Raw genomic sequence first — 25,576 nt, forward strand, 5'->3', positions numbered from 1 at the left:
CAAAAGGTGGTATTACATCGTTAAGAACATCATGGAAGCCCACATCTTCGGCGACACTGGAGGCCATCTTGGTTCCCATGCGAGCTGCCAGCTGGTACATGAGAGGCAGGAACTTATATGATGGGATTCTCTGAACTCCTTCCTGCAAACAAACCCAAGAGATGTCTCTGAATACTTCCCAGATAACAGACATACTGTATACCATGTCAAGTTGGAATAATAAGTTGTTGTTTTTGCTCTTTACCGTTCAACTTATGTTTTTAATAAATGACATTAACCCATTACGACCGGGAACGCATCTGTGTGTCATTTTTAGATTTCTTTGGTTATCCAAATATAGCAGATATACAAGCTCATAGCGCAGCACTGAGTGCCGTGCTATGAGCTTGTAGATCTGCTATTTTTGAAAAATCTTGAAATTTCGTGGCAAATCTTGGAATATATATTTTTTAAAGCAAACATTTGTAAAACATTTAGTTCCAGGGACCCCCAGAAGCAAAGATTTGAGTTACAAATGTATGCCAAAAAAACATTTTTGGACAAAAATCTTCATGATTTTTCAAAAATAGCAGATCTACAAGTTCATATATCTGCTATTTTTGAATAGCCCAAAGAAATCTAACAATGACACACACATGCGTTCCCGGTCTTAAAGGGTTAACATAAATTGTCAAAATGCGTGTATGCATTTAATGCATGTTTGTGAGCGTGGTAGATTTTGCAGCTTGCCTTCATCAAGTCGTTGACGGCCTTAACGTCAGCGTTCTCCAGCCAGAGTGAGGCCAGTCTGAACACCCAGGTGTCGTGCTCCTCGCCCTGCTGTAGACACAGGATGTAGTTCTCCACGGCCTTGCTGAGGAAACGCTGCCTGTCTGTCTGCAGGTTGGACAGAGCCTTCTTGTCCAGCTCCAGTTCTCGTTGCACCTTCACTGTATACCTGAGAGGGGAGAGGAAGGGTGATTACAACGGAAGGACTACATTGAAGTAAAGGCAGAGTTAAAAGAAGTTGGAAAAAAGTGTAATACAGTATAGTATAAAGAAATGCCTAGAAAACAGAAATGCTTACGGTTTGTTTAACAAGTACTCGTTTATGGGAGTATATTTCTCACCTACATAAAATGAAGTGCACATGAAGCAAATAATCAAGAATCATCTGTTAATTGTTTTTTTTATTTTATCAACACAAAATTGTTTTTGTCTCATAATTGACTAAATAGATTAGTCTGATTAACCACTTATGGCCTATTTTATACTTTGTTGTACAACAGTGTTATGTACAAATTGCTAAAATAGCTGATCTACTGTAGATGCTCACAACCTTCGCATCATGACCCATTGTGATCTTGTAAATCTGCTATTTTTCCAAATAAATAATTAATTAGTTTGATTAACTGTTGCAACCCAAACAAAATGCTCAAAAATAAAATAAAAACAGGAATGACTGACACAAGGTGTGCTGGACAACCCACAGGTTTTGCTGACCTGTTGTCGTTGACTTTACGTTCCTTCATTAGGTCCACCTCCTCTTTAGCTTTCTCCAGCAAGGCCTGTTTGTTCTCAAACTCGGAGGAGTTCATGTAGTTGTCGATGCTCTGGTACTGAGCGTCTGAGAAGCGGGCCAGAGAGAGGAAGGCCTGGTTCCGCTGGCTCTGTAGCCTCGACTCCCGGCCGTTCGTGTGGGCCTCGATCACCTCCACTGCCTGAGAAAAAAGTGCATTTTTAACATGTGCTGTTGTGCAGCTCAATTTCTTTCCCGATACAGATACCTGAACTTGCATATTGGGTTGATACAAAGTACAAATCTGAATACAAAAAACATATTATTTTTTAACTTATTCAGTGCCTGACTTATTTCTGGCAGTTTGGCGCCGAGTGCCAGAGCAGTTAAACAAGAAGTGAATGGAGCAGAACATTTTTTTCAAAAAAAATAAAATATATATGCATTTAAAAAAAAAATATTATTATTATTATTTATTTATTTTGGATATTGGCACAGGGCTTATGATACAACGGACGTCTTAGACGTCGAGTGGCACTGAATACAGCTGTATGGATATGATATGATAGCTAGAATTGTTGTAAGTCCTGATTCAGGTTAAACCATTTGTAAAACTGTAGCCAAACAAACACAGAGAATGAATGCCATAGAACTTTCTTTTATTATCTAGTTTGAGTCAGTCATGTCGTGCGTGCGTGCGTGCCTGCCTGCCTGCCTGCCTGCCTGCCTGCCTGCGTGCGTGCGTGCGTGTGCGTCTGTCAACTTCAGGTTATGAACTGAAGGGTCTTGTAGGCAGCTAGTATACCACGATCAAGTTCCAAATAGGGCTACAACAGTCAATTGAACTGATAGTTTTTAGTCAAATACGTTTAAAAAATAGCCCATCTACAAGCTCACAACGTGTTGCATGTTGAAGTGTTGTTGTGAGTTTCAGCCCTAGGTCTTGGTAGTGTGATGAGCCTACCCTCTCCAGGTATTTCTCCAGGATGACTCCAGGGCTCTCCAGACAGGTCTCAGCCAGCCAGTTCCCACACAGCCTCAAACACTCTGTGTAGACTGGAGCCACGGCAGGGTTGAAGTCCACCTGATCAACACACAGGGCATGACCAAGAAACATTACCATGACAACTACAGCTCAATATCTTTCAATAGTAATATTTGTTTTGTTCTTCATGCACTTCAGTATTTCACTAATAAGACAAGCCTGTGCCTCCTCCGGTTTCAGTGTGATGTAGATATTGTTTAATAAAATCTAATGTCAAATTTTGTCTAAATTTATATGCGAGGCGTTAGTGCCTGTGCACCACTGCAGAGGTTGTGGGTTCAAATCCACCGTGGTGCATCGGGCTTTGTCGAGCGTCTATACGAACACAATCCCGGTACATCCCGGTAGTGGCTCCTCACTGGCACGTGAGGAGCCACTACCGGCACAAAAAAAGGAGTCTATCCCCGTTTCGCAGTGCGCTAGACCCCTGAAAGATGGATTGCTGAGGTGGAGCGCAACACCTACTTTCAGCTCCCAGTACAAAACCATAAAAGGTGTATGTGACCATATCTGACCTGCTCCTCCAGGGAGTGTATCATCTGTCTCAGTAAGCCCAGGGCCAGACCCTGCTCTCCCTTTGCCCAGAACACCTGAGCTTCCTCCAGCTGCCATGAAGACGAGGAGCCTCCAGCCTCATGCTGCTTCATCTGGAACACAGCCCGCTCTGCCAGCTGGGGACAGAGAACACCACACACACACACACATAGGATGGGGACAAACACACACATTCATGTTTTTGTTTTGGTTTGTTACCCTATATACATCGGTCCATTGTAATAGCCGATCTAAAAGTTAACAAAACAAATCTTGTATGAGAGTCCCTGCCACAAACTATTTTCAGACGGAGGTCCACGGCCAAATACATTATCAATTTGGGGGTCTGTGACATGAAAAAGTTTGATAACCACAAATATATTAAAGCACTCTCTGGCTGCCAAGAACGAGTTATAACGAGTCATTTTCATAACGCCCTGGCTGCCAAGAACAAGCTACAAGTTAACGAAAAAAAACGTTCAGAAGCCAAGATATCATGATCTGAAGATTTGCTGCTCCATTCACTTCTTGTTTAACTTATTACTTAAAAAGACTCGGCTCCTGTGTACTTTTTTTTTACTATGTATTTTGGCCCAGACATGTTATTTTCAAAGGCAGACAATTAATGTCAACGAGGTCGCGATGACCTCGTTGACATTTGTGAAACCACACAGTGAAACCCTCAGTGATTAGCAACCATCAGGGGATCGATCATACTCGAGATAAATATTCTGTGACTACTTGAAAAGGGTAAGAAAATTGAAAAATCGCTGGCAGTTGGTGCACGCAGCCAGAAATAAGTCTGTCAGTGAGAGAGTTAAAGCAGCACTATGTAACTTTTTAGCGGCGCTAGCCGCTCTATACCTTTAGGTATAGAGCGGATATTAGCCCTCTATGCCTGGCTTTTGCGTCAACGTTCTGATTGGTCAGGTGCGCCAACGTTCTGATTGGTCAGGTGCGTCAACGTTCTGATTGGTCAGGTGCGCCAAAGTTCTGATTGGTCAGGTGCGCCAAAGTTGTGATTGGTCACTATTCATGACATCACTATGATGTCATGAATATAGAATTCGATGTCTATATAAACGATGACAATGACTTCATCTTATTATTCATTTGGCTAAAGTCTCCGTCTAGGTAAGTTATTTAAAGTTAATATGACGAATAGAAAGAGAAAGATACAAGAACAGATGAAGGGTGAATGTATAGAAAGTCTGAGTTCGGGACCCAGTCATCCGTTATGACAGAATGGTTTGATAGAGACGATCGAGAATCCAAGAGTCCGTTAAGGTTCTGATTGGTCAGGCCCGTCAAGGTTCTGATTGATCAGGCCCGTCAAGGTTCTGATTGGTCAGGCAAGGGGACTATTCATGACATCACTATGATGTCAAGGTTTATTTTTTATTTCCTCATGTTTTTTTTTGTATATATTTTTATTTGGCTAAAGTCTCCTTCTAGGTAAGTTATTTAAAGTTAGATCCTCAATTTAACTTTATCTGTCGTCGACGCTCTGATTGGTCAGACCCGTCAACAAAGTGATTGGTCAAGCTTCACATGACACATGGCTAACATATCGATGACATAATGTATTCAAAGGCGCCGCTACCTTCACACAGGGTGTGATTTTTATCAACTATATAGCATATTATGTTCCACAAAATTATTAAGTTACATGTTTAAGCAATAAACAATCATCCTGCCAAATGTATAGACTCTAGGGGCTTGATTGTATTACTATGTATAGGAGCGACAATGAGTTTCATCCTGGCATTTGCCAAGGCACCAAGGCAGAACTGCCAGTCAAAGCAAAGACTGGCCAATCACAGCGCGTCCTCGTCGGACAGGCTTGCAGAGACTCTTGGGTAATGAAGTCAAAGACGTTGGCTGCCATGTTATTTGTGTCCAGTGTCAAGTGGCCACTGATACCCCAAAGTACATAGTGCTGCTTTAAAGCATTACAGTCGTGTTCACACACTCTACCTGTGTATTCCCAGCGTTGCGAGCCACGCGGCAGAGCTCCATGAGATGGTCAGTGAGCAGAGAGCTGAGGTACTTCTTGACGTCGGGGTTTGCCACCCTGGACATCAGGGTCTGCTGGGCCACAGAGCGCACAGCCAGAATGGGCTCCACCAGAGCAAAGTCACTGTCAGCCAGCAGCTGGGAGTGCTGCTGCCACTGTCTGCACACGTCCCTCGCAGTGACATCTGAGAGCGCTCTGTCATATCAAATGAAAACAATTGATATAGTTTTTATATAGTTACATCCATATGTAGCAGTTCAAACACACACAAATGACAATGTAATGAGTTGAATTAGTGAACATGTTGGAAAACCTATTTTACTTAAATATGTAATAATCCTCACTGAAAGTGTTATAAGGCCAGATCATTCTGGATTCTAGCTTGTGGGGCAACTTGCAGTATAATGTACATACATGACTTATACTCCACTAAACTGAGCAGAACCGCAAAACTTCACACTGCTCATGAATTCCTGTACATTCTCTCCTCTGTGTATTTGTGCTTTTGCCTGACTAAAAAGTTCTTAAAAGCAGCATTTAGTATGATAAATTAGCATAAAATGAACACAATCTATTCTAGATCATCACCTGGAGAAGAGCTGCCTGACGCTTTCCAGTTCTCTGATGCTCTGCAGGTTCCTCAGAGCAGGGTAGAGAGAAGACACAGCCTCCAGACTGCCTCTGCACAGCTCCTCCACCTCAGCACCCCTACACACACATCATGACATTGTATTTGATTCATTGCCATACAAATAATTGTGATTAACAATTTTAGAGTGGTTTTGGCATTGAATACTGGTACATACTGTATGCGTAAATCACAATTCAGTTTACCTTTTAGGCTTTGTAATCAAAACAGCACAGGGCAGGTATGACAATCACACAATCACGCTAAAGCACTAGTCGGCCCCATACACAGCCATTAGGCGGAGGGGACGCATGCTGCACGTGATTGTGTGAGTGATTGTATTGCTGTATTGTTGTATTGTGCTTTCTGCTTTGGCAATGTAAGGGACAGGTCAATTTTTAAAGAAGGGTACCCCTGGAGAAAATGTATGTGCCCTGATCTAAAATGCCATGACCCTCCCTTTGACTAAAAAAAAAATCAATGACCCTCCCCAAGTGATTAAGAAAAAAAGACTAACCCTCCCCGCCTATTGGAGTTATATACGATATATTGTCCAACGATATAGCCTATTGTGGTATTAAAATGTGACGATAGGTATTGTCAATATGTCATACTGTATCGTAATATTTTTTAAATAATTTTTCTTTTCTTTATAGTTTTTGCCGGTGAAAGTTATAGGAGTTCTATGGTGTATGATACGAAATGTAAAGCTTATCATAATCACAGTAATTATGAATCATGACTTCCATCATATTCAAGATATTTTGGAGAGAATGAAACAGACTCCAGTCACTTTCAGTTTAAAGCACTGCAGAGGGGAGGTGTTAATTGTGTGTCAGCTGATGCTTGTTAACGCTCGTTAATGTGACATGCGTCAAAGCAGTTATGCCTCTGCACTCTCTTGGTTGGTAAAGTCCAGATGACAAAAATATGAGGTTTGTGGAATTTATAGTTATGCAGTGTTATATTATATTAGTTATATTAGTGCCTATCTGTCCTCTGAAACAATGGGTTTATAGTTAGTGAGAACTTCACTTCTCCCTTAAGCTTGCATACATGTATTTATTTGTGTGTACAAAGCATTTTGTAATTGCTTTTTTTTTAACTGCTTTATAATTGTTATTTTAAACTAAAGATGATGGCCAATGTTGATGATACATGAGAAAAGAACATTAATAATGTATCATATCGATATCATATGCCCAACATCAAGTATGTGTTGTGAAATTAGTGTTATCTTGACACCCCTAACCCTCCCCATCAAATACAACATGACATTTAAAACTGATAATATGTCCGATGTTTTGCTTTCCACATTGATTAGAACATTACTGTAGTCAGTCTTGCTAAATGCACAGTGTAGTGTCTGTAGTGGTAGCAGAATGGACAGTGTTCTAAACGTACAGTACATGTGGGAAACCCATTGAATCTCATAATTATTAACTACAGTGACTACACTGTTGCCTACATCATGGGTTTTCAACTGTATTATATTTTATTGTATTGATGGTGGATACTGTTAATGTGCATGACAACAGAAAGGAACTTCAACTCAAGGATGACTTTAAGGGAGGTTTTAGTACATCAAGGTAAATACAGGCTTTTATTTGAGCCTGTATTTAGTTACAGGCTCAAATAAAGCCTGTCTCTCATGTTGCATTGATGCGTTAAGACGCATCAATGTTGTCAGTTACTTGGAAGTCGGATGTCAAGAACTTCCACAGAAATGGGAGTTAGAATTTCAAGGGAAACTGTACCGGTTTACCTGGTTGAGTCATCATTAGAAGGAAATGTGCCCATATCAATCGCATGTGCTTGCTTGTAGCCTACTTTTGCAATTCGAAAATGGCCCCTGTCTAAGTCTTAACCCCCCTCCCCCACCTCCCTGATTTTTTCTTCTCTTATACATAGTTTTCACTCTTCATACCAGTAACCTGTAAGCTGATTGTATGACGTTCTGTATAGTAGTGTGTATAATATATCTGTCTGTCTCTTATATGTCATCATGATTTGTGTGCATGTGGATCTCATTTTAAACAAGCTTAGCACTTTATGAGTCTTCCAGTTTAGTAGACCTTGTATTATGAATATCCAGATATAAATTGGTCATTGTAACCTACCCGGTGTACAGTATGTAATTCTATGAGTAACAAAAACACACTTAAAAGAGGATATCTCTGTGTTGGAAATTGGGATAATGCATCTCCCTAATATGCCTAACACCTGTTGAAGTGTTGCTTAATTGTTAAACCACCATCATTAAGACCCTGAATAGATTTGACTGGGTCGTTCACACTTGCTGTGCGTTGATGGCTTGTTAACGACCGTCATTGATTCTAAATAGACCAAGGTGTTACTGGATTTGAATCCTTTGTATCATTTGAAATATAGAGGGGCCATTGACCACTGTTCTGGTGTATTAAAAAGGTATATAAAAAATTGACTATTTTATCAATTCAAAATTGCATGACCCTCCCTTGGATTCAAAGTAAAATTAGCTGACCCTCCCTTGTACTACAATTAGAAAGGCATGACCCTTCCCTATTTTCCTCCAGGGACCCCCTTCTGTAAATTTCGACTGGTCCCTAAACGTATGTTTTCTCATGCCAATAAAGCCCTTTGAATTGTGAGTGTGGCCTCGAATCCTGACACAGACAGTCGCGCGACTCGCACGCAGCACACTGCTGGCTGTGTTACAGGCACTCGTCACCGATGATGAACGCACGGTGACGGTGCAAAATATGCCGTGAACGTCCCAATCTGGCAGATAAAATCAGCGCAGCACAGGGCACCAACCTTTGGGGGGCACCAAACGGCGTGAAAAAAAAAAAAAAAAACAACGAAAAATGGAATCGAGAAGCAGGGCGCTACAACATTGAACCCCCCCCCCTTGACAAAACGTGGCCGGGGGGGCCGGAACCAGGTCCGCGCTGAACACCCCCCCCCCCCCCCCCCCCCCCCGTTGACAAAATGGCGCCGGGGGGCACCGGACCATTTATTTGGTGAGCACCAAGTAACATCTCCAGGTGCTCTTCTGAGTACTAGACATTACTACCATTATGTTTGTCATACCTGGCATATTTCAAAGTTTGATCAAACATGGAGAATTCTTTGTCCCGCAAAGCCTGCAGGGCACAGAACACCGATTCATTGAAGCCAGGGTTGGATTTCTCACTCCTAGAGCAAAAAAAAAAAAATTTAAGGGGAAAAAAATTAATAAAAAGCATCGATGGTAAGAGAGTCGCACATTCACTTGAATAATGTTAATCTCTTCTCAATTCAGTACAGCATCAATGCTAGTCCATCTATGGAATTATGATCAATCTGTTTTATTATATAGTTACCCCGCAATTATATCTTGTTGTTTATATATTGTTAGCATGCTGTGTGTGTGTGTGTGTGTGTGTGTGTGTGTGTGTGTGTGTGTGTGTGTGTGTGTGTGTGTGTGTGTGTGTGTGTGTGTGTGTGTGTGTGTGTGAAGCATATCACACCAACATGTCACTGCACATACAGTACTTGTATGAGTGAGTTACAAATAAAACCTCTTATATCTCTTGAGTTTAGAATTGCAAGTGTGCTTGCTCAAGAGATGATACTGAATGTGGACCTTCAGGCAGTACCACTTGTCAACCAGTAGGGGTCCTACCAGACCACAGGATCTACATTTCTCAGTAGAAGAGCAGAGAGACCAAATACAACCACTGCAGTTGTGTGTTACACTGTTACGTATTGTGACTGTCGGGTGGAAACCTTGTATGTCCAAAACATTCCTTTTTTCTCCATCATTATAAAAACATTTTAAAATGGAGTAAATAGCCGATCTACATGCTCACAACGTTGTAGATCTGCCATTTTCACAACTCTTATGCAACACTCTGACGTACTACATGACGAAGTAGGGCATTAATTTACCAAAAATTAAAAAAAATAAAAAGGGGGGGGATTAAGCAACTAGATCAATCAAATGAATTAAAACATACAGACAGCTAATCTCAGACACAGCGCCTCACCTTTCTGACAGGTCACAGTCCCACTGGGTGTTCCTCCAGGCAGCTTGGAAGCGCAGCTCCCTCAGCTCAGGCCCCCACTCCACCCCCTCGCTGTCCAGACCCCTGAGGTAGGTGGCCAGGATGCTGCTTAGACCAAAGTTCTGCAGGCCCTGGTTGCCCCATGGAGGAGTGATAAAACATCAGCCATATATCTACCAAACGCATTACAGCAGGGGTTCCCAGCATGTGGGCTGGGGCCCAGCGGAGGCCGTCAGGATATTGTAAATGGGCCCCCGAATAATTGGCAGAACACTAAGATTTTATTCATAATATGACATATGATATGAAAATAATTTAAAAAACACCTTCAAGTATACTACATTATGGTTCCATTGAGCCAAGCCGGATTGATTGATTATTAAAATAAACATGCTCTGAAAATGCCAGCAGCCTAACCATCTGAACACTTGGCATGGACCACTTAGTGTGGTCAGATGGGTGGTCACTGCCATCACAGGACTAATACAACAATTAGAATTTGTTGTCAATTCCATATTTGAGTGTTTTTCATTAGTTTTTTTTAACAACTTCAAAAACTAAGTCTTACCTCCACTATTCCCACGTGTCTGGTGACCTCAGGCAACGTACAGTGAAGGTCATACGAGGTCAGGGCTTTCCCCCACATTGCCTCATGCTCATATGTTCGGATCCTACAAATTATACACAGAATAATCAATTCATACGAATCATCAAACCATGGCTTAATTAACTTAATATCAGGAGAGCCAAAATACAAGATGACGTGCCAGAGAAGACAGGATACTAATGTTTTTTTCCCCAAGGTTGTTTAGTTTGGACTATGTACAACATACACGGAGCAACATTTTGAGGAACACCTACATTCCATCAAATTGACTGTGAACTGACTGAGGCAATTACATGAAACGGAGAGAGCCTCATTGTGCCACTCAGGATACATACACGTGTGAACGGAATGTATCTACCTGGTTAGAGGACTGGTCAGCTTCTCTCCTCCACATCCATACAGGCTGTCAGGTTCTCCTATGCTCCGATACACCTCAATCAGCAGCTCCTGAAAATGATTGCATATTACTTTAAGTGAATGAATAACAAGCATTAATGAGTGATTGATTGATTACTGTATTAGTCAGAAATGTAAACAGCATGTGGTGCAGTCAGACACTGGTCAGTGGTAAGACAGTTGAAAGTTGTTTGTTAATTAAGCTATGTTAACCATTAGGGATGGGCATTTGGGCATTGACTGACCCAAATCATTTTAGATTATTCTACTGTTATAAGAACTATTAATCGACATTCACAGTGCTCTTAAAGGGGAACTTTGCTGATATTCTATATGAATTCTATGGTTCTATTGGCCCTCATTTATCAAGTTTGCGCAGACCGAAAAACGGGCGTACGCCAAGATCACTGTCACTTTCTGGACTTATCAATCTATCGTGACTTTGAATTAAGCGTACGACCCGCTCAAATCAGGTCGTGTAGGCTTTGGCTACACCAGTTTGTTTGTTGTTAATAGTGGGCTGTTTAGTGTCATTGTGGACCATGGACATTATCTGACACCACATAGTAAAGCTTTTGAAAATAGAAAAAAAGGAAGATTGACCTGTAGACTGATGCCTGTGTCTTCAACACTCTTCTCTGAGAGGGCGGAGATGGCGATGTTCTGACTGTTCTCCTCAAAGTTGATTCTACGCGATATTCTGGACTTGGATCTGGGACGTACACGTATAAGTTACTTGGATCATGATCAAGCACAAAAACAAGTTTCAAAAGCCCCAAATCTAAAAACTTCAAAATCAGTGCATACCTGCGTGTTTCCTCCATGTTATCCTTGATTTTGTCGACATAAATCTCTGAGTACAGCAGGGCGGTGAAGTGGGCCGAGCAGAACTGAGCAGCTCGAGCCACTTCCAGGTAATTGAGCTCCAACCAGAAGTTAGCATGACAAACCGTACCACAGTAGTCACTGTGGGATACAAACAGGTCAATAATCACATACAAATTAAATAAATACATTGTTAAAAAAACACTAGAACACATTGTTGAGTGTGAAAAATCTTGTAAGGACTCACTGAGTCCACAAAACCATTGCCCACACTAGCACCTAACATACACGCATAAAAAACATACACACATACAGTATGTCCACTGCTGAACAACACACAGATTTAACACATCTGAATGATCGAGGATGACACGAGACATTAATTGGTGAGGCATAACAAAAGACATTGTGTTCAATGACTAGGTAGGATCAAGTTTGTGAATGCAACAGACCTGTCAGATGCTAGTGGCCTGTGTTGCCGTCTTAGGTAGTCTATGACGGACAGCATGGTACGTAGTGACGCCTTGTCAAATGAACCCTGACTGGGACCGTCTGACTCTCCTGTCACAAGATATTACAGAGGTTACTCACACGTAGTAATTAAAATTTTAATTACTACTACTACCAATGAGACGAGACCTATCACATCCAGAGCATCATTAGACAAACGTCGATATAATTTCAGTCAGAATTGAATAATTTAATGAATGGGATTGACAGGTTGTACAGTATCCAGACCATAGTCAGTTAACAATTGCTATTTATGCTTGTGTTTGTTTCGAACTGTGTGGAATACCAGATGGTGGATTGTACATTGTATCAGGACGACTCAAATAATGTCATACAAGATAACAAACAAGCAAAATAGGATGGCTGCCTGGATACATTTGGTGAAAAAAGTGGCTTTGGTTAGGACTAAATCAATAGAAACAAAGAAAAGCTAAACAACAACAACAACACGGTACTCTGCCAGAACAACAGTTAAAATGCCTTTATTAGAATGGCATGTTCATAGAGTCATTTTAACTGTTATTCTGTTTTTCGTGTGTGTCAGAGACACTATCAAAGAAAAGCATATTATTGTGCATTGGCATACCCTGTGTACTGTACTTTCTACATTTTCTTCCATTCATTGTTTTGGCCTGTGTTGCAGCCCTGGCAGACCAGGTTGAAACACATTTCACTATATGTGACCCAAGGCTGATACAGTAAGTTTGAACAGACCAGAGTCAGTGATGAGTGGGGTGGTGGAGCGGCTGCAGGTCTGGGCGCTCCGCCCTGAGTAGAAGGTGAAGAATTCCTGGATGTGTGTGGAGAGAAGCTCCCTCCACGTGCCGTCAGAGTCTCCCAGCAGGATGGAGTGAATGATGAGAGGCAGAACCTTCTGGCAGAAGTCTGCTCTCACCTGGGGATGCAGTGGAATCATTCATAAGAATGCTTCTTGCTTGGTCAACTGCACCAAATTAGCTACTTTGGATTGCCGTTTGTGATCAATAACGAGACCTCAATTAGAGTTTGAAATTCCAATTTATAATTCTAGCGGTTAAACAGTGAATAATACAATGGTATCCCAGGCCTATTTTAAGGCGATACAACAGACTTTTTATTTATTTTTGTCTCTGGAAATTAAACCATATTCTAACAGTCCAGTTTGATGTAAAATCTGATATTTGGTATTCAATTAGATGTTTTTTTTATTATACAAGAGCCACACTCCAAATCTATGCACTTACCACACACAGAGGTCGTGACAGAAGCAGAGCCTCACTCTTCACCCCCCCACTGTCCAACAGGGCAGTACAGAGGCTCTTTAGCCAGGCCTTGTGGTTCCCTGCCTGAGGAAGCCACAGCTCCCGGCTGGCCAGCCGCTCCCTGTCTTCTGAGTTCACCTCCACATTCACACCCGCCACCTGAAGGAGCCAGGGGTCAATGATACAACATTAATGTAGGGCTGCATGTTTTTCTTACAGTTTGTTTTATTTTTATATCAACAAATCGACACGTAAACATTTGAACATATTAGTCTGATTAACCACTTAACGGGGAATACCACACATTTTCAACATGTGCGTGCGTGCATGTGTCACCTACCTTTTTCCTGGAGGTTCTGAAGGGGTTGAGGTACACCAACATAGGATCTCCATTGTTTTTATGTTGCTCCCAGAAGTCTGCTCCAGACTGAGAGTTGAGGATGTGCTGTACACACTGGGCTGCAGCCTGCCTCACCTCAATGCTACATGAGATGAGATCAAATAGATTAGATACTGTAGATCAAATATTAGATTAAAACATTGTACATAAAAAAATTGAAATAGATTATATACTGTAGACAAAATAGATTAGATAATATAATAATATTAGATATACAGTAGTTGCAGTAGATAAAATAGATTAGATACTGCAGGCCTACCTGTGGTGAGTGAGGGCATTGTTCATGCAGTTGAGGATGATGTAAAGACTCTGAGATTCAGTGGAGGAGAAAAGAGAGACAGCCTTGGTGTAGAGAGGGTCTCTGGCATGGAGCATAGCGATGGTGGAGAAATCGATTGGGCCCAGCTCCCCTAGACAGCTACCTGCTGCCTCTGCAGGGCACATACACACAGGAATCAACTTCAATCCATAATCAGGACATCATATAAGCTCAATACCCACATACCGTACATAATATACCAAATGCATATGCACACACTTTTATGTATTGTACAATGGAACAGGACCCCAATTGGAAACAAGACCGCAAGGACTTTTTTGGAGGGACCTTTTAGACAAAGTATTATAAATGTAATTGTGCTGTTACATTTTTTTTGCCTAATAAAATATTCAATCAATCAATCAATTTCAGAAAACATATGAAAATGAATAAATAATTGTAATGATTTGACTTTCTTTCTATTTAGTGTATCATCCTGTGTTTTGGTTAGGATGCGGTGAATAAGAGTGTTGTTACTGTACCGAGGATGTCACTTCCTCCCGGGTGATTGGCTGCTAGCTTACAGAGCTGCAGCAGATTGAGCACCAGCTTCACCAGCACACTCTCAGAAGGGTCTTCTGTGATACGGAGGTGGAGAGACGTTTTATTCACAGGAACCAAGGAGTGAAGATGGCAAAGATTCATCAGTGATCTCACAACCTAGCACCATGTGGCAGAAGTGCTTCAGATGGGGCTCTATCTTGCATCCCGCATTATCCCTTATGCCTACACTTTTTAGGCATTTTTCACTATTTTGAGAAACATTTTTAAATAGTTCAAATAGCCGATCTACAAGCTCACAACGTGTCGATGTAGATCGTCTATTTCCACTAGCCGAATCCATAAGTTGTTTGCAGAAGCACACAAACACTCTGTCCTACCATGACAGTCTTTGAGCAGCTCTCTGATCTGTCCCTTCTTAGCATGCAGTTGCCTGGTCAGTTCCTTCAGTCCTTCCAGTCTGGTGAGGGGCAGGGAGTCACAGGACGTCACGGACAGGAAGTGGCCAATCTCCTGAGGAGGATCATGGGAGACGGTTGATGGAAAACAATGTTTTTTATTAGTAAAACGGCAACTACCCAATTCTTTCTTTGTGATTATTTCATCCATTACTTTCCGATTAATCAAATGATTGAGAAGCGTTTTTTTATTATTAAATATGTAACAACAAATCAACCAAGCCTTATATTATACTTTGTCGCACAATGGCGTCGTACAAAAATAGCTAAAATAAACTATAGTGATATTCCCAAAAAGGGATCGATTACTCTATTATAATCGACTAAACTTTGATAAACTTTTGCAGCCCTACATGTGATTGAGGAGTGCAACAGAATGTAAAGTGATTGTTGGTCTGTTTCCATTACCTGTTGCAAAGTGAAGGTCCCAGAGCTGTATTTAAGCTTGTGCTGTACAGCATGCAGGTCTTTGAACTCAGGCCTGTCAGGGAAGGGCTGCAGCCTGCAGATGGCGCTCTTCAACTTCTCCTGGTTCTCTATTACAAGGAACCGCAGCAAGTCCAGCACCTGAATGGCCAGGCAGCAGTCCATATAAGAATCCATTATGAATGTCAAACCAACATAGTGTAACACAGGGGTTCCCAAACGTTTTCACTCGAGACGCAAAAGATTAATTTGGTGTCTGTCTACCAGCCGGGACACAAACTTAGAAAAAACAATACATACAAAAACATAGATTATGAATTAATCACTTAATACATTCACTGCCAGGTATTAATTAATTAATTCATCCGTTGCAGGTTTTTAACATTATATTGACGATCTTTAGACGATCTCACATTGCTGTGTAGATCTACTACTTTAGGCCATTTGTCGTACAACGAGGCTTAAGTGGTTAAGTAAACGTTTCCCCCTCTGTTTCTTCAACAAATGGAACCCTGGACTGTAAGAAAGCCTCAACCATGTCTCTGACATTAAAATGTAATGCAAAAGCCAAAGTAAAGTGTGGTGTTGGACATGGAGCTGTGTTTACCTGCTGCGAGATGGCAGGCTGGCTGGTCACCTGTGCAGTGAGAGTACCCACAATGACCTGCAGGTGGCTGTCTAGAGCATCATCACAGTACTGCAGGGCTGCCTGACACACCTCAGCCAGCAGGTCACAGCAGAGAGACAGGCTACGGCCAGACACCTCTTCAGATGGACCAGGTCTGGCGGAGTGAGAAACGCACACATATTTAACATTTCTGTTTCAAATAATTGTTTACATTATATAATTATGTTTTTGGTGTCGCATAAGGGATGAAAATAAAAGAGATTAATTCATTCGTTGTCACAATGTTGAAACCATGTGACAGATAGCCAAATATTCACCAGTATTCACCAAGCTCAAAAAACAAACTTCTTGGAAGCTTTACGACTCAACTTTGGAGAACGATCATGATGCAATCATATTAAACCTGTTCCCACTCACTTGAAATGCCTGCAATTTACTGGTATATTTAATAATGTACATCAATCTATCATGTCACCCTACCATGTCAGAATGTCTGCATTGTTATCCCAGTACGTGAGTGTGAATGAAAAGTGACACTTTACCCGACTTTTTTTTCGCATGTACCATCAGGACATGTGGTTAAAGGCTCAAGATGACACATACACTGGGCCAGGGGCTCTGTTCAGAAGGAGTCCATCCATACTAAACGTTTATGCACTTATGGTTGAGGTTGAGAGTACTTCGGTTAAAAACATCCACCAGAGTATAGGAATAAAAATACAAGTATGTGTACTGTATATCGTCTCTGTCGGGTGGAAACCTCGTATGTCCAAAACTGTTACGTTTCAAAATCCAAAGTAGCAGATCTACAAGCTCAAAACGCGGATCTGCTACAGTTGATGCTTTTGTGTGACGCTGTAGTATGATCAAGTAGGGCGTTAATTTACGAAAAAACACAAAAAGTTAGAATATGGAGACGAGAGGTTTCTGCCCGACAGCAACGATATGTAGATGTGTGTGTGTGTGCATGTGTGTGCGTGCCAACCTGCTGTTGATGTGGTGTATCAGAGTGTAGATGATATCTCTGAGGACAAAGGCCCAAGCTCCACCCAGACCGTCTTTCACCTCTCTGAGCAACAGGCTGACAAACAGGTGGTACACCAGCAGGATGCGGTGGCGCTCGTAGCCGTTGGCCGTCTCAGAGGCCTTCTCACACACGGCCAGCAGAATCCTCTGGATGGAAATCTGCAACATCACCATTGACGACCAAGGCAGCAATAACAACAACCACCACAACAACAAAAAAGACAACACAGAGAGAGAGCGAACAAAAGTTAAGTAACACTAAGCAAGGGTATAGTCCGTTCCCATTGCACAGGCGATGCTAGGCACACAAACACTGTGAGCCAATATCACTTGCTGTTGCTATAAATCAGAAACTACTTATAATATCACTGGGAATCTTACCGGGGTCTTGGACAGAATGGCTACTATTGACTTATGGTTGGCACTGTGACACTTGCTGAGGTAGTCCAAGGTGGCCTTGATGACATAGGAGCTGAAGAATGGAGGGTTTGGTGCAGGGTCCAGTTCCCTATGGGGAGGTTACCAAGAGAGTATTAGACATGACTTTTTCTTAATTCTGCAGATTCTCTCTAAATAGATTGGTTGTTTTAAATAACATGGGGTGAAATTTGGTATTAGAATAAGATATAAGAAGAAGGTAACATTATTTATTTTTCACTTTCAGACGTGACAAATTAGATTTTTTTTTTACATCACTACATATTGTTTGTGAGTGTAACTTTTTTTTTTTTTTTAATAATTTTTATCCCACGATTTTGTAACCCACATTTTTTCACCCAGTGCCAATTGCCTATGTAATCCTGGGCACTACCTACCCTCTGCCAGCCTAGGGAGAGCCCAAGCTGAAGCTCATGCCTCCTTCAATGCATGAGGAGCAAGCAGGCCGCTTCTTATCACCCGACAGGGGGGAGTTTCCCTGGTTGGACATAGCGCGTGGAAGGAACACGTTATTCCAACCAGTTCCCTTCTCCTCCATCAGGCGCCCCGGCTGACCAGGGGGAGGCAGTATAGTGACCAGGATTACTACATGTTTTTGTGAGGGTATTAACTACCCTAGGAGACACGGGGAGAACATGCAAACTCCACACAGAGTAGGCCCTTTCGCCAACCCCACCTAGGGTATGGGCACCGATGACGTGGAGGAGAGAACACGCCCCCAGCGCCCACAGCGTCCCTGGCGGGAATCGAACCCAGGACCTTCTAGCTGTGAGGCGACAGCGCTACCGACTGCGCCACCGTGCCCCTCTGTGAGTGTAACTTTGCCTTGTGTCTTTGGCTTACACATTTACACATACTTTGACTGGATTAAGTATTTGAGTTGCTCCTACCCTATGAAGCGTTTCAGGTCTCCTGTCTGCCCTTCAGTTCCTGGTCCTTCATACAGAGTCATCAGCAGTTCTACCACTATGTCTGCCAGGTTACTGTGGATCAAGCTGTCAATTTGCTGTGGACAAAGAGTAATGTAATACGTAACACAATGCAATGCAACATAATCAGACCACTTAAGCCCTATATACTTTGTCATATGATAAATGTGACATGTTGTGGGCCTGTAGTTCTGCTTTTTTGTTCAAAAACATTTTTGAACATTTTCACCTAGAATAACATGCCCAAAACAGAGACACCAGGTTGGAAATATAACATAACTTACTGTAGCAATGCTCCAAATACCAATGCTAAATATATGCACTCATGGAATACCCTTCAACAAATATAATATGTAAATGATGAGGTAAAGAAAAACAGACAAACACTGGTACAATAATGTTCTGATTCTTTTTTTGGTGCTTTTTACCCCATTTTTCTCCCCAATTTAGTCGTGTCACTACTGTTGTATTCTACGGACTCACCTGCCAGTGAGGCGCCCCCACCGGGAGGACGTAAAAGCTTCGTCCTACTCCTCCCGCCCCAACACTCCCTGCTGACAGGCACCGCCCCAGCCCGTAGGACTACGTGCAGTGATAATTTTCACTTTCCCGGCTTCCCTCCCCAAACACAGGCCAATTGTGTTCTTGTAGACGCTCGGCAAAGCCGGATGCACCCCCGTGGATTGTAACACCCAACCCAAGCGCCCTAATGTTCTGATTCGATATAAACTTGGGTAGATGTAACACGGCAATTACACTGACCATTCCCAATCATTTAGAAGAAATACTCTCACCTGTTTTCCCAGGCAGTTGGTGTCTTTGAGCAGGTCATAGACCTTACTGGCCTTCTCTCTCTGCTGGGCCACCTGTGTGTCTTGGCCAGACAAGGCAAAGTATGGCAGAATGCTGACCATGATCTTAGGGAAGCAGTCTGCCAGCAGCTCCCTCCAATCCTTCCCAAGTTGGATACCGATAGACTTCACCTGCTCAAAGTCATCCAGGAAGACCAGGTGAGGGACCAGCACCTGGTAGGAGGAGCTAGAAGAAAGAGACAACAAACACAGTTATCATTAGAGGGCTAACATTCCATGTAATGTACTGAAAAGTTTACTATACAGTGAAACAAATAATCAGATGGCTTCTATCCATACCTGTAGAAGTCTTTGAGCGTGTTGTGGTCGAGCAGGGTGTAAGGGAAGGACTCCAGAGTGTAGCGGTTGTCATTCTGTTTCTGTCCCAGCCACTCGGTCACCAGGTAGTATAGGTGGGAATTAACAAAACTCTTCACACTCCTGTAGCCCAGGGCTCTGCATACACTGCACAACACCTGAGGAGTGGACCATTGAAAAACAAAACATGAAATTGCTTGTTCTAGTTCATTTTAACCCATTAAAACCAGGACAGCATCTGTGTCATTTTAGATTTCAGCTTTGGCTATTCAAAAATAGCAGATATACAAGCTCAGAGCTTGTACATCTCCTATTTTTGAAAAATCTTGAAAGTGAGAACTACTGATTTAGAAGGCATTTGTAGAATCGGCCTCAGGTCTTAATGGCTTAAGAAGGTGAGTTAGTAGGAGATTAAGCCCATACCGTACCTTTTTAATGAGCTGTTCCTCTATATTGTTTTCTTTGTATGATTGGAAGAGGGCAAACAGAGACTGCTTCTCACAGACGGGGCTGCAGCACAGGACCAGGGACACGCTCTTCAACAGCGTGGCCTTACGGTTGAAGGCCTCGTCTGGGAGGTCCTCTGAAGCGTTGCTTTTCTGCACACACGCGCGCGCGCACACACACACACGCGAAAAAGTTAACCCATGCACAGACAGAGAGGAATATGGATATGCAACAGATTGGTGGCAAAACTGCAGGGTGGAAACAGAACTTACTGGGAAACTCATGCCCTCTTGTGCCTTCAGGTAGACATTCTCAAAGGCCATCTGCTGCTGTTTCTGGGGGAGCATCTTCATCTCCTTTGGGCTATCTGGTCTCATCTCCAGAAACAGCCTTGACACAGGGACAATGAATGGTAATGTAATAATAAGATCTCAAAAACTAAAGGCTGGATTGCCATGGAATTTGCACCTGATGCTCCCTGGACGATGGCCCCTTAGTGATTTTGGTGACCCCATGACTTTTCCTCAAGAGTCAACCTTAGGCCAAAACACTTGCCATAAAAACAGTCATGTAACTAAGTCTGTGATTGGCTGGGCTGTAACGGAAGTTTGGTTCCATAGTTGGTTTAAAAAGGTCTAAGTAGGGTGTAGCTAGCTGGACCTTTATACTCTTAACCCATTAAAGCCATCTGTGTAACCACTTAACCCATTATTTTATACTTTGGCTATTCAATAATAGAAGATATACAAGCTCATAGCGTGTCATTTTGTGCCGCGCTATGACCTTGTAGATCTGGTATTTTTTACATTTTAACTCGAATATCTGCTTCTCTGTCCCTGGAACAAAATATTTTGAGATGGGGGTCTGCGGTCATTCGGTCAAATTCATATTATTTTGGGGGTCCTTGACATGAAAATGTTTGAGCACCACTGATATAGCAAATAAAAAGGCAGAAAACTGTTAGAATTTAGAAGATATTTGTAGAATCAGCCTCAGGTCTTAATGGGTTAAGAACTAATATATTGTCAATGTTAGGACTCTTGTTGCTGGGATCCCCATTATAGCCTACCTCTCGACAGACATGGCTGCCAGCATACGGACATGATGGTGAGAGTCTGAGAGGTGCGATGGAAGGATCACGGACACCGCAAGCTTCTCCTCTCTCAGTTCTAAGACCGCCCACTTACAGGATGGGTCAGCCTAATGAGGAAAAAACAAAATCAGAAAATCTCAAATGTATTATTATAAAACATATATCAATATAAAAATAAATGATAAATTATATATTATTAAGAGCAAACTCATCCTCTATGATGTGCCAAAGTGTCTATTGAAAGCTTACCTCTAGCAAGGCGACAAGACACTGCACTAATGCAGCTCTCAAAGTGGCTGTGCTTTTCCTTTGTGCCAGGATGCTGCAACAGACCAGATAAAAACATATATTAGATTCAAGATAAACCATATTTATCTGTCTGCATTGGCTGTCTGTCTATAGCACGTCAATCATAGTCATATATACTGTATATACAATGAAATAGTGGCCAAGTTATGAAGAATGGATTCATTGCATATTTTCAGAGCTATTAACAGACAACTGGCATATTCACAATAGTGAAACTTTTCCTGCCATTACTATAAAAATATGGGTGCATTTCTCCTTTCCGACATGTCGCCTTTCCGACGTTGACGAACCCTATACCTAACCCTAACCCTAACCCTAACCGCACGCGGAAGCCACTAGTCGGAGTGGTGAGATGTCGGAATGGAGAGTGAACACCTAAAAATATATATAAAAAAAGAAAATAGTGAGCATATTCAGCAAGATGTAAATGGTTTAAGCATCTGTGTCATTTTAGATTTTAGCGTTGGCCATTCAAAAATAGCAGATATACAAGCTCACAGCTTGTTTGCCCTATTTTTGAACATTTTTTTTTAATTTTGAAAGTGTGAGAACTACTGATGTAGAAGGCATTTGTAGAATCGGCCTCAGGTCTTTAATATTCTCCCAATGCGCAAAATAAATAACCATGATTACAATATCTATAGCAAACCGACTATCATTCTACTAGTTATGTGAATGTGTAATGTGCCACAGACCAGAACCCAGAGACCACTTTCAGCAGTGCTCCATGTACGTGTCTCATTTCCTCTGGCAGGTGCTGGGTTTGTCCCAGGCTCCTTATGGCGGGTAACAAACCCAGCAGCACGGCGGCACAGACCTCCCGGTCCTGCCGGTACAGCGAACACAGGTCCCTGCAAAAAAACATGGACTATCATCAATAACAAACCAATTTTCTATCCAAAATCTATTGGTTGATGGCGCACACGCAAATAATACAACTCACTTGCTTTTGTAATAATTTTAAGTAAATATATTGTCAATAATGTATTTGGTATTTTCAAAGTACACACACATCACAACACAGCACAACCCCACAGGGAAATTTGTTAAAACATGTTTTTTTCCCCATGCTCCAATTTTCTTATTTTCTTATATAATCAATAACTACTTTTCACCTTCAAAAGTCCTAATACATTACTGTAACTGTAATACAAAAAACATGGAACATGGATATTAAAACATGTCTATGTCATAATCCATAGATATTAGTGTGTGAGGAAAAGACTTTCTTACGCCAGAGGTCTGAGCAGTGAATCAAACTCCTCTGGTGAGAGTGAGTCCTCCGCAGGAAGCATCTTCAACAGGACAAGGTACTAGAAGAGGAACAAGATCAACAACCAGTATTCTACCTACCTGATTACAATTCTACCAACTGGAATTATGAATAGAAATTAATTATTATGATGACTTATGAAATGCCCTTATTAATTTGATGCTTGTAGTCAAGTATGATCAAATACACGACTTCACCAAAAAAAGGAAATACAATACAGATTTCCCTCTCAGGAAATGCCCCCCCCCCCTTCTCAGACCTGAGTGGTACATGCATGAAATTGGCGCTACGCCAACTCCAAACAGCCTTAAGCCAGCACTGTTTGACCACACCGATTCCAAAAACAGAACTTGGGCATTATACACCCCCCGAGGTGAATGTTGATTCCATGAAATTGGCTACGCCAACTACAAACAGCCCCAAAGACACAATGCCAGTGCTGTTTGTAAATTGATTTGCAGTATTCAACAAAACATTCAATTGCGTGGAATAATAGTAATTTAATGACTATTATTATAACTATCACTTGTGTAACAATCACTTACAGTGTAATGTGCATTCCTCCCAAGACAGGCGTATAGACCATTGAGCATAGATTTTGCTCAATGGACTGTGGTGCCATCTTGTGTGGAATATCATTACAATTCAACACTGTGTGATGATGTCATGTTCTCATTCTCAATACTATACCACCATCATCATCATCATCATCATTCATGGTTATGCCTGAACGGTTTTGAATTGGTTTCACACCCAGTCGTGCGCCAAAAATATCCGATCTAACAAGCATGCAATGTGTTGTGAACTTACAGATTGTCTATTTTCGTTGTGCAACACCGTCGCACAACTACTGTACTTATTAATCAGGCTCTACCGCTGCTCACCATGTTGAGGTGCAGGGCCTTGCTGCAGTCTAGGTGGTCCAGCAGCAGCAGTAGCCTGCGTCGGACCTCCTGTGGTTTAAACAGGAGGCTGTGGGTCGGCAGGACAGAGGCGCACGTACACAGTAACTCCAGACTGGCAAGAAGTGCCAGGTCATGTTGGCCCAGATACTCCTCCTCTAGCATACTTTTAGCACCTGAGAGAGAGGGCCAATCCAGGACATTTCATCATTCTTCATTCGACGTTCATTTACACAGCATCTTGGAACCATCAGGTGGGTATGTCTTGGGTATGTGTCAGGGACACTTAGATATCGTCACTGTCAGGCAGAAGCCTTATTCCATCCTTTTATAATTCTTCATAAATGAACGCCCTATATTATAGAAAAAAAAATCTGAAAGCTTACAAGATGTGCTGCCTTTCGATCTTGTAGATCTCCAATATATATATATATATATATTTTTTAACATTTTGAAAAAGAATTGACCAAATTACAGGCTCACAACAGGGACACCAGGTTGAAAGTGGTTACCAGTAAGTCTGTCTGTGGGTTTCAGAAATATGTAACAAATAAAAAAGTATTAACAAGAGCTTGTGACTAAGCTTTTAGCTAGTAGGATTGGTCAGCTAGTTTTCTGCTTTCACTCTTATTTTTGGTCTTATTATTGTGTATTGTTCCTTTGTTTTTAAATGTCCTTCAATGAATTGCTTTTATATTTCCTGTTTGTGTATTGTATGTGAAGCACTTTGTAAACCTGTTTTTGAAAAGTGCTATATAAATAAAGTTTTTATTATTATTATTAAATAATAACTGCATTTCCTATCCATAGGTTATTTTTTCCATTTCCTGAAAAATAACGGTTTTGGACATACAGTAAGAGGTTTCCCCTGACAGATATGACATGACTACAGGATTAAGGATCAAACGTGTGACCTTTCAGTTACAAGAAGGACGCTCTAACTACAGTACTCTGGTCAGCCCCTACCTATGCAGGGAACATCACTGCCATCTCCGCTCTGCCGGTGGGCTTCGTTGGTGCCATTGTCACTGGATATGGAGATGTCCAACAGGTCCTCTCCCTGCTGAGTCCTGCTCAAGTCCCAGTCGTCATCCATGGGGTCGTCCTCATACGCAGGTTTGGTCAGCCTCGATGCACTGCTCATCTGGAGGGACAAGGGAACAAGTGCAAGTGAGCTTTGTGTTTGTTAACAACAGGACACTGACTACACTTAACCCATTAAGACCTGAGGCTGATTCAACACATGCCTTCTAAATCAGTAGTTCTCAAACGTTTTCGTGCCAAGAACCCCCATCAGTAAAATATCATTATCCCATGTAATACTGCTTTGGTGACACATCTTAACAACATTAAAATGTAGTTAGTGTTCAAAAACTAATCACAATTCTTAGTGTCAATGAATTGGGAAGCAGAATTATCATTTATTTTGATCTTCTTTTTCCATCTTGTCTATCATCACCGCGACTTTACAAATAAAATATCACATAGCCATTTCAGTAAGCATATGACTTTGTTAGAGGTACTTATCTCTTACCAACAGTTTGCAAATCTCTGCCAGATCACTGAGAAGTGTGGAAGGTAGAATTCTCATGAATAGACTGGAGGAGATGGAGCCAACATTATCCTGTAAGAGCGGAACAAAAGACATTCAGGTTTAAAATCAATTCCCTAAAATGCAATCTAAGGAACTACCATAGAGCCGTGTACTTTCCCTCATTGCATCTAGTACTTTTTAAATTTCAAAATAATGTACGGTAGACCATACGCAATACAGATCAATTAAAGGAAGACAATGTAGGTTGTTAATGTGATACATAAAGGTATCTTTAATTTGAAAACATTTATAGCACCACATTTATTTATAGGGCTTATAAGGCACTTAAAATGATGTAATGCTGACAGGACCAGTGGGGTACACAGTAGAACTTA

The 25,576-nt window shown here is 41.7% G+C and overlaps 1 protein-coding gene across 2 annotated transcripts in view; it reads right to left on the minus strand.

Moving 5' to 3' along the window:
* Positions 1 to 25,576, minus strand: part of atm (ATM serine/threonine kinase) — a 46,745-nt gene that overhangs the window by 9,926 nt on the left and 11,243 nt on the right. For both annotated transcript variants that reach the window (XM_084064774.1, XM_084064775.1), the window contains exons 16-51: positions 25,182 to 25,271; positions 24,614 to 24,791; positions 23,630 to 23,823; positions 22,706 to 22,785; positions 22,168 to 22,323; positions 21,413 to 21,485; positions 21,140 to 21,270; positions 20,343 to 20,460; positions 20,052 to 20,222; positions 19,606 to 19,781; positions 19,249 to 19,492; positions 18,416 to 18,531; positions 17,469 to 17,595; positions 17,047 to 17,246; positions 16,041 to 16,215; positions 15,416 to 15,574; positions 14,930 to 15,062; positions 14,531 to 14,626; positions 13,989 to 14,160; positions 13,670 to 13,811; positions 13,312 to 13,488; positions 12,803 to 12,983; positions 12,031 to 12,139; positions 11,561 to 11,719; positions 11,357 to 11,465; positions 10,716 to 10,804; positions 10,319 to 10,421; positions 9,733 to 9,881; positions 8,795 to 8,899; positions 5,683 to 5,802; positions 5,055 to 5,289; positions 3,059 to 3,214; positions 2,463 to 2,582; positions 1,483 to 1,700; positions 730 to 937; positions 17 to 142 (exon numbers count right to left, since the gene is read on the minus strand). In XM_084064774.1, coding sequence (XP_083920900.1) covers positions 17 to 142; positions 730 to 937; positions 1,483 to 1,700; positions 2,463 to 2,582; positions 3,059 to 3,214; positions 5,055 to 5,289; positions 5,683 to 5,802; positions 8,795 to 8,899; positions 9,733 to 9,881; positions 10,319 to 10,421; positions 10,716 to 10,804; positions 11,357 to 11,465; positions 11,561 to 11,719; positions 12,031 to 12,139; positions 12,803 to 12,983; positions 13,312 to 13,488; positions 13,670 to 13,811; positions 13,989 to 14,160; positions 14,531 to 14,626; positions 14,930 to 15,062; positions 15,416 to 15,574; positions 16,041 to 16,215; positions 17,047 to 17,246; positions 17,469 to 17,595; positions 18,416 to 18,531; positions 19,249 to 19,492; positions 19,606 to 19,781; positions 20,052 to 20,222; positions 20,343 to 20,460; positions 21,140 to 21,270; positions 21,413 to 21,485; positions 22,168 to 22,323; positions 22,706 to 22,785; positions 23,630 to 23,823; positions 24,614 to 24,791; positions 25,182 to 25,271 — 5,295 coding nt within the window. The remainder of the gene's footprint in view (positions 1 to 16; positions 143 to 729; positions 938 to 1,482; positions 1,701 to 2,462; positions 2,583 to 3,058; positions 3,215 to 5,054; positions 5,290 to 5,682; positions 5,803 to 8,794; positions 8,900 to 9,732; positions 9,882 to 10,318; positions 10,422 to 10,715; positions 10,805 to 11,356; positions 11,466 to 11,560; positions 11,720 to 12,030; positions 12,140 to 12,802; positions 12,984 to 13,311; positions 13,489 to 13,669; positions 13,812 to 13,988; positions 14,161 to 14,530; positions 14,627 to 14,929; positions 15,063 to 15,415; positions 15,575 to 16,040; positions 16,216 to 17,046; positions 17,247 to 17,468; positions 17,596 to 18,415; positions 18,532 to 19,248; positions 19,493 to 19,605; positions 19,782 to 20,051; positions 20,223 to 20,342; positions 20,461 to 21,139; positions 21,271 to 21,412; positions 21,486 to 22,167; positions 22,324 to 22,705; positions 22,786 to 23,629; positions 23,824 to 24,613; positions 24,792 to 25,181; positions 25,272 to 25,576) is intronic.

The sequence above is a fragment of the Gymnoscopelus microlampas genome (assembly GCF_963454915.1).
Source record: "Gymnoscopelus microlampas genome assembly, chromosome: 8".
NCBI lineage: Eukaryota > Metazoa > Chordata > Actinopteri > Myctophiformes > Myctophidae > Gymnoscopelus > Gymnoscopelus microlampas.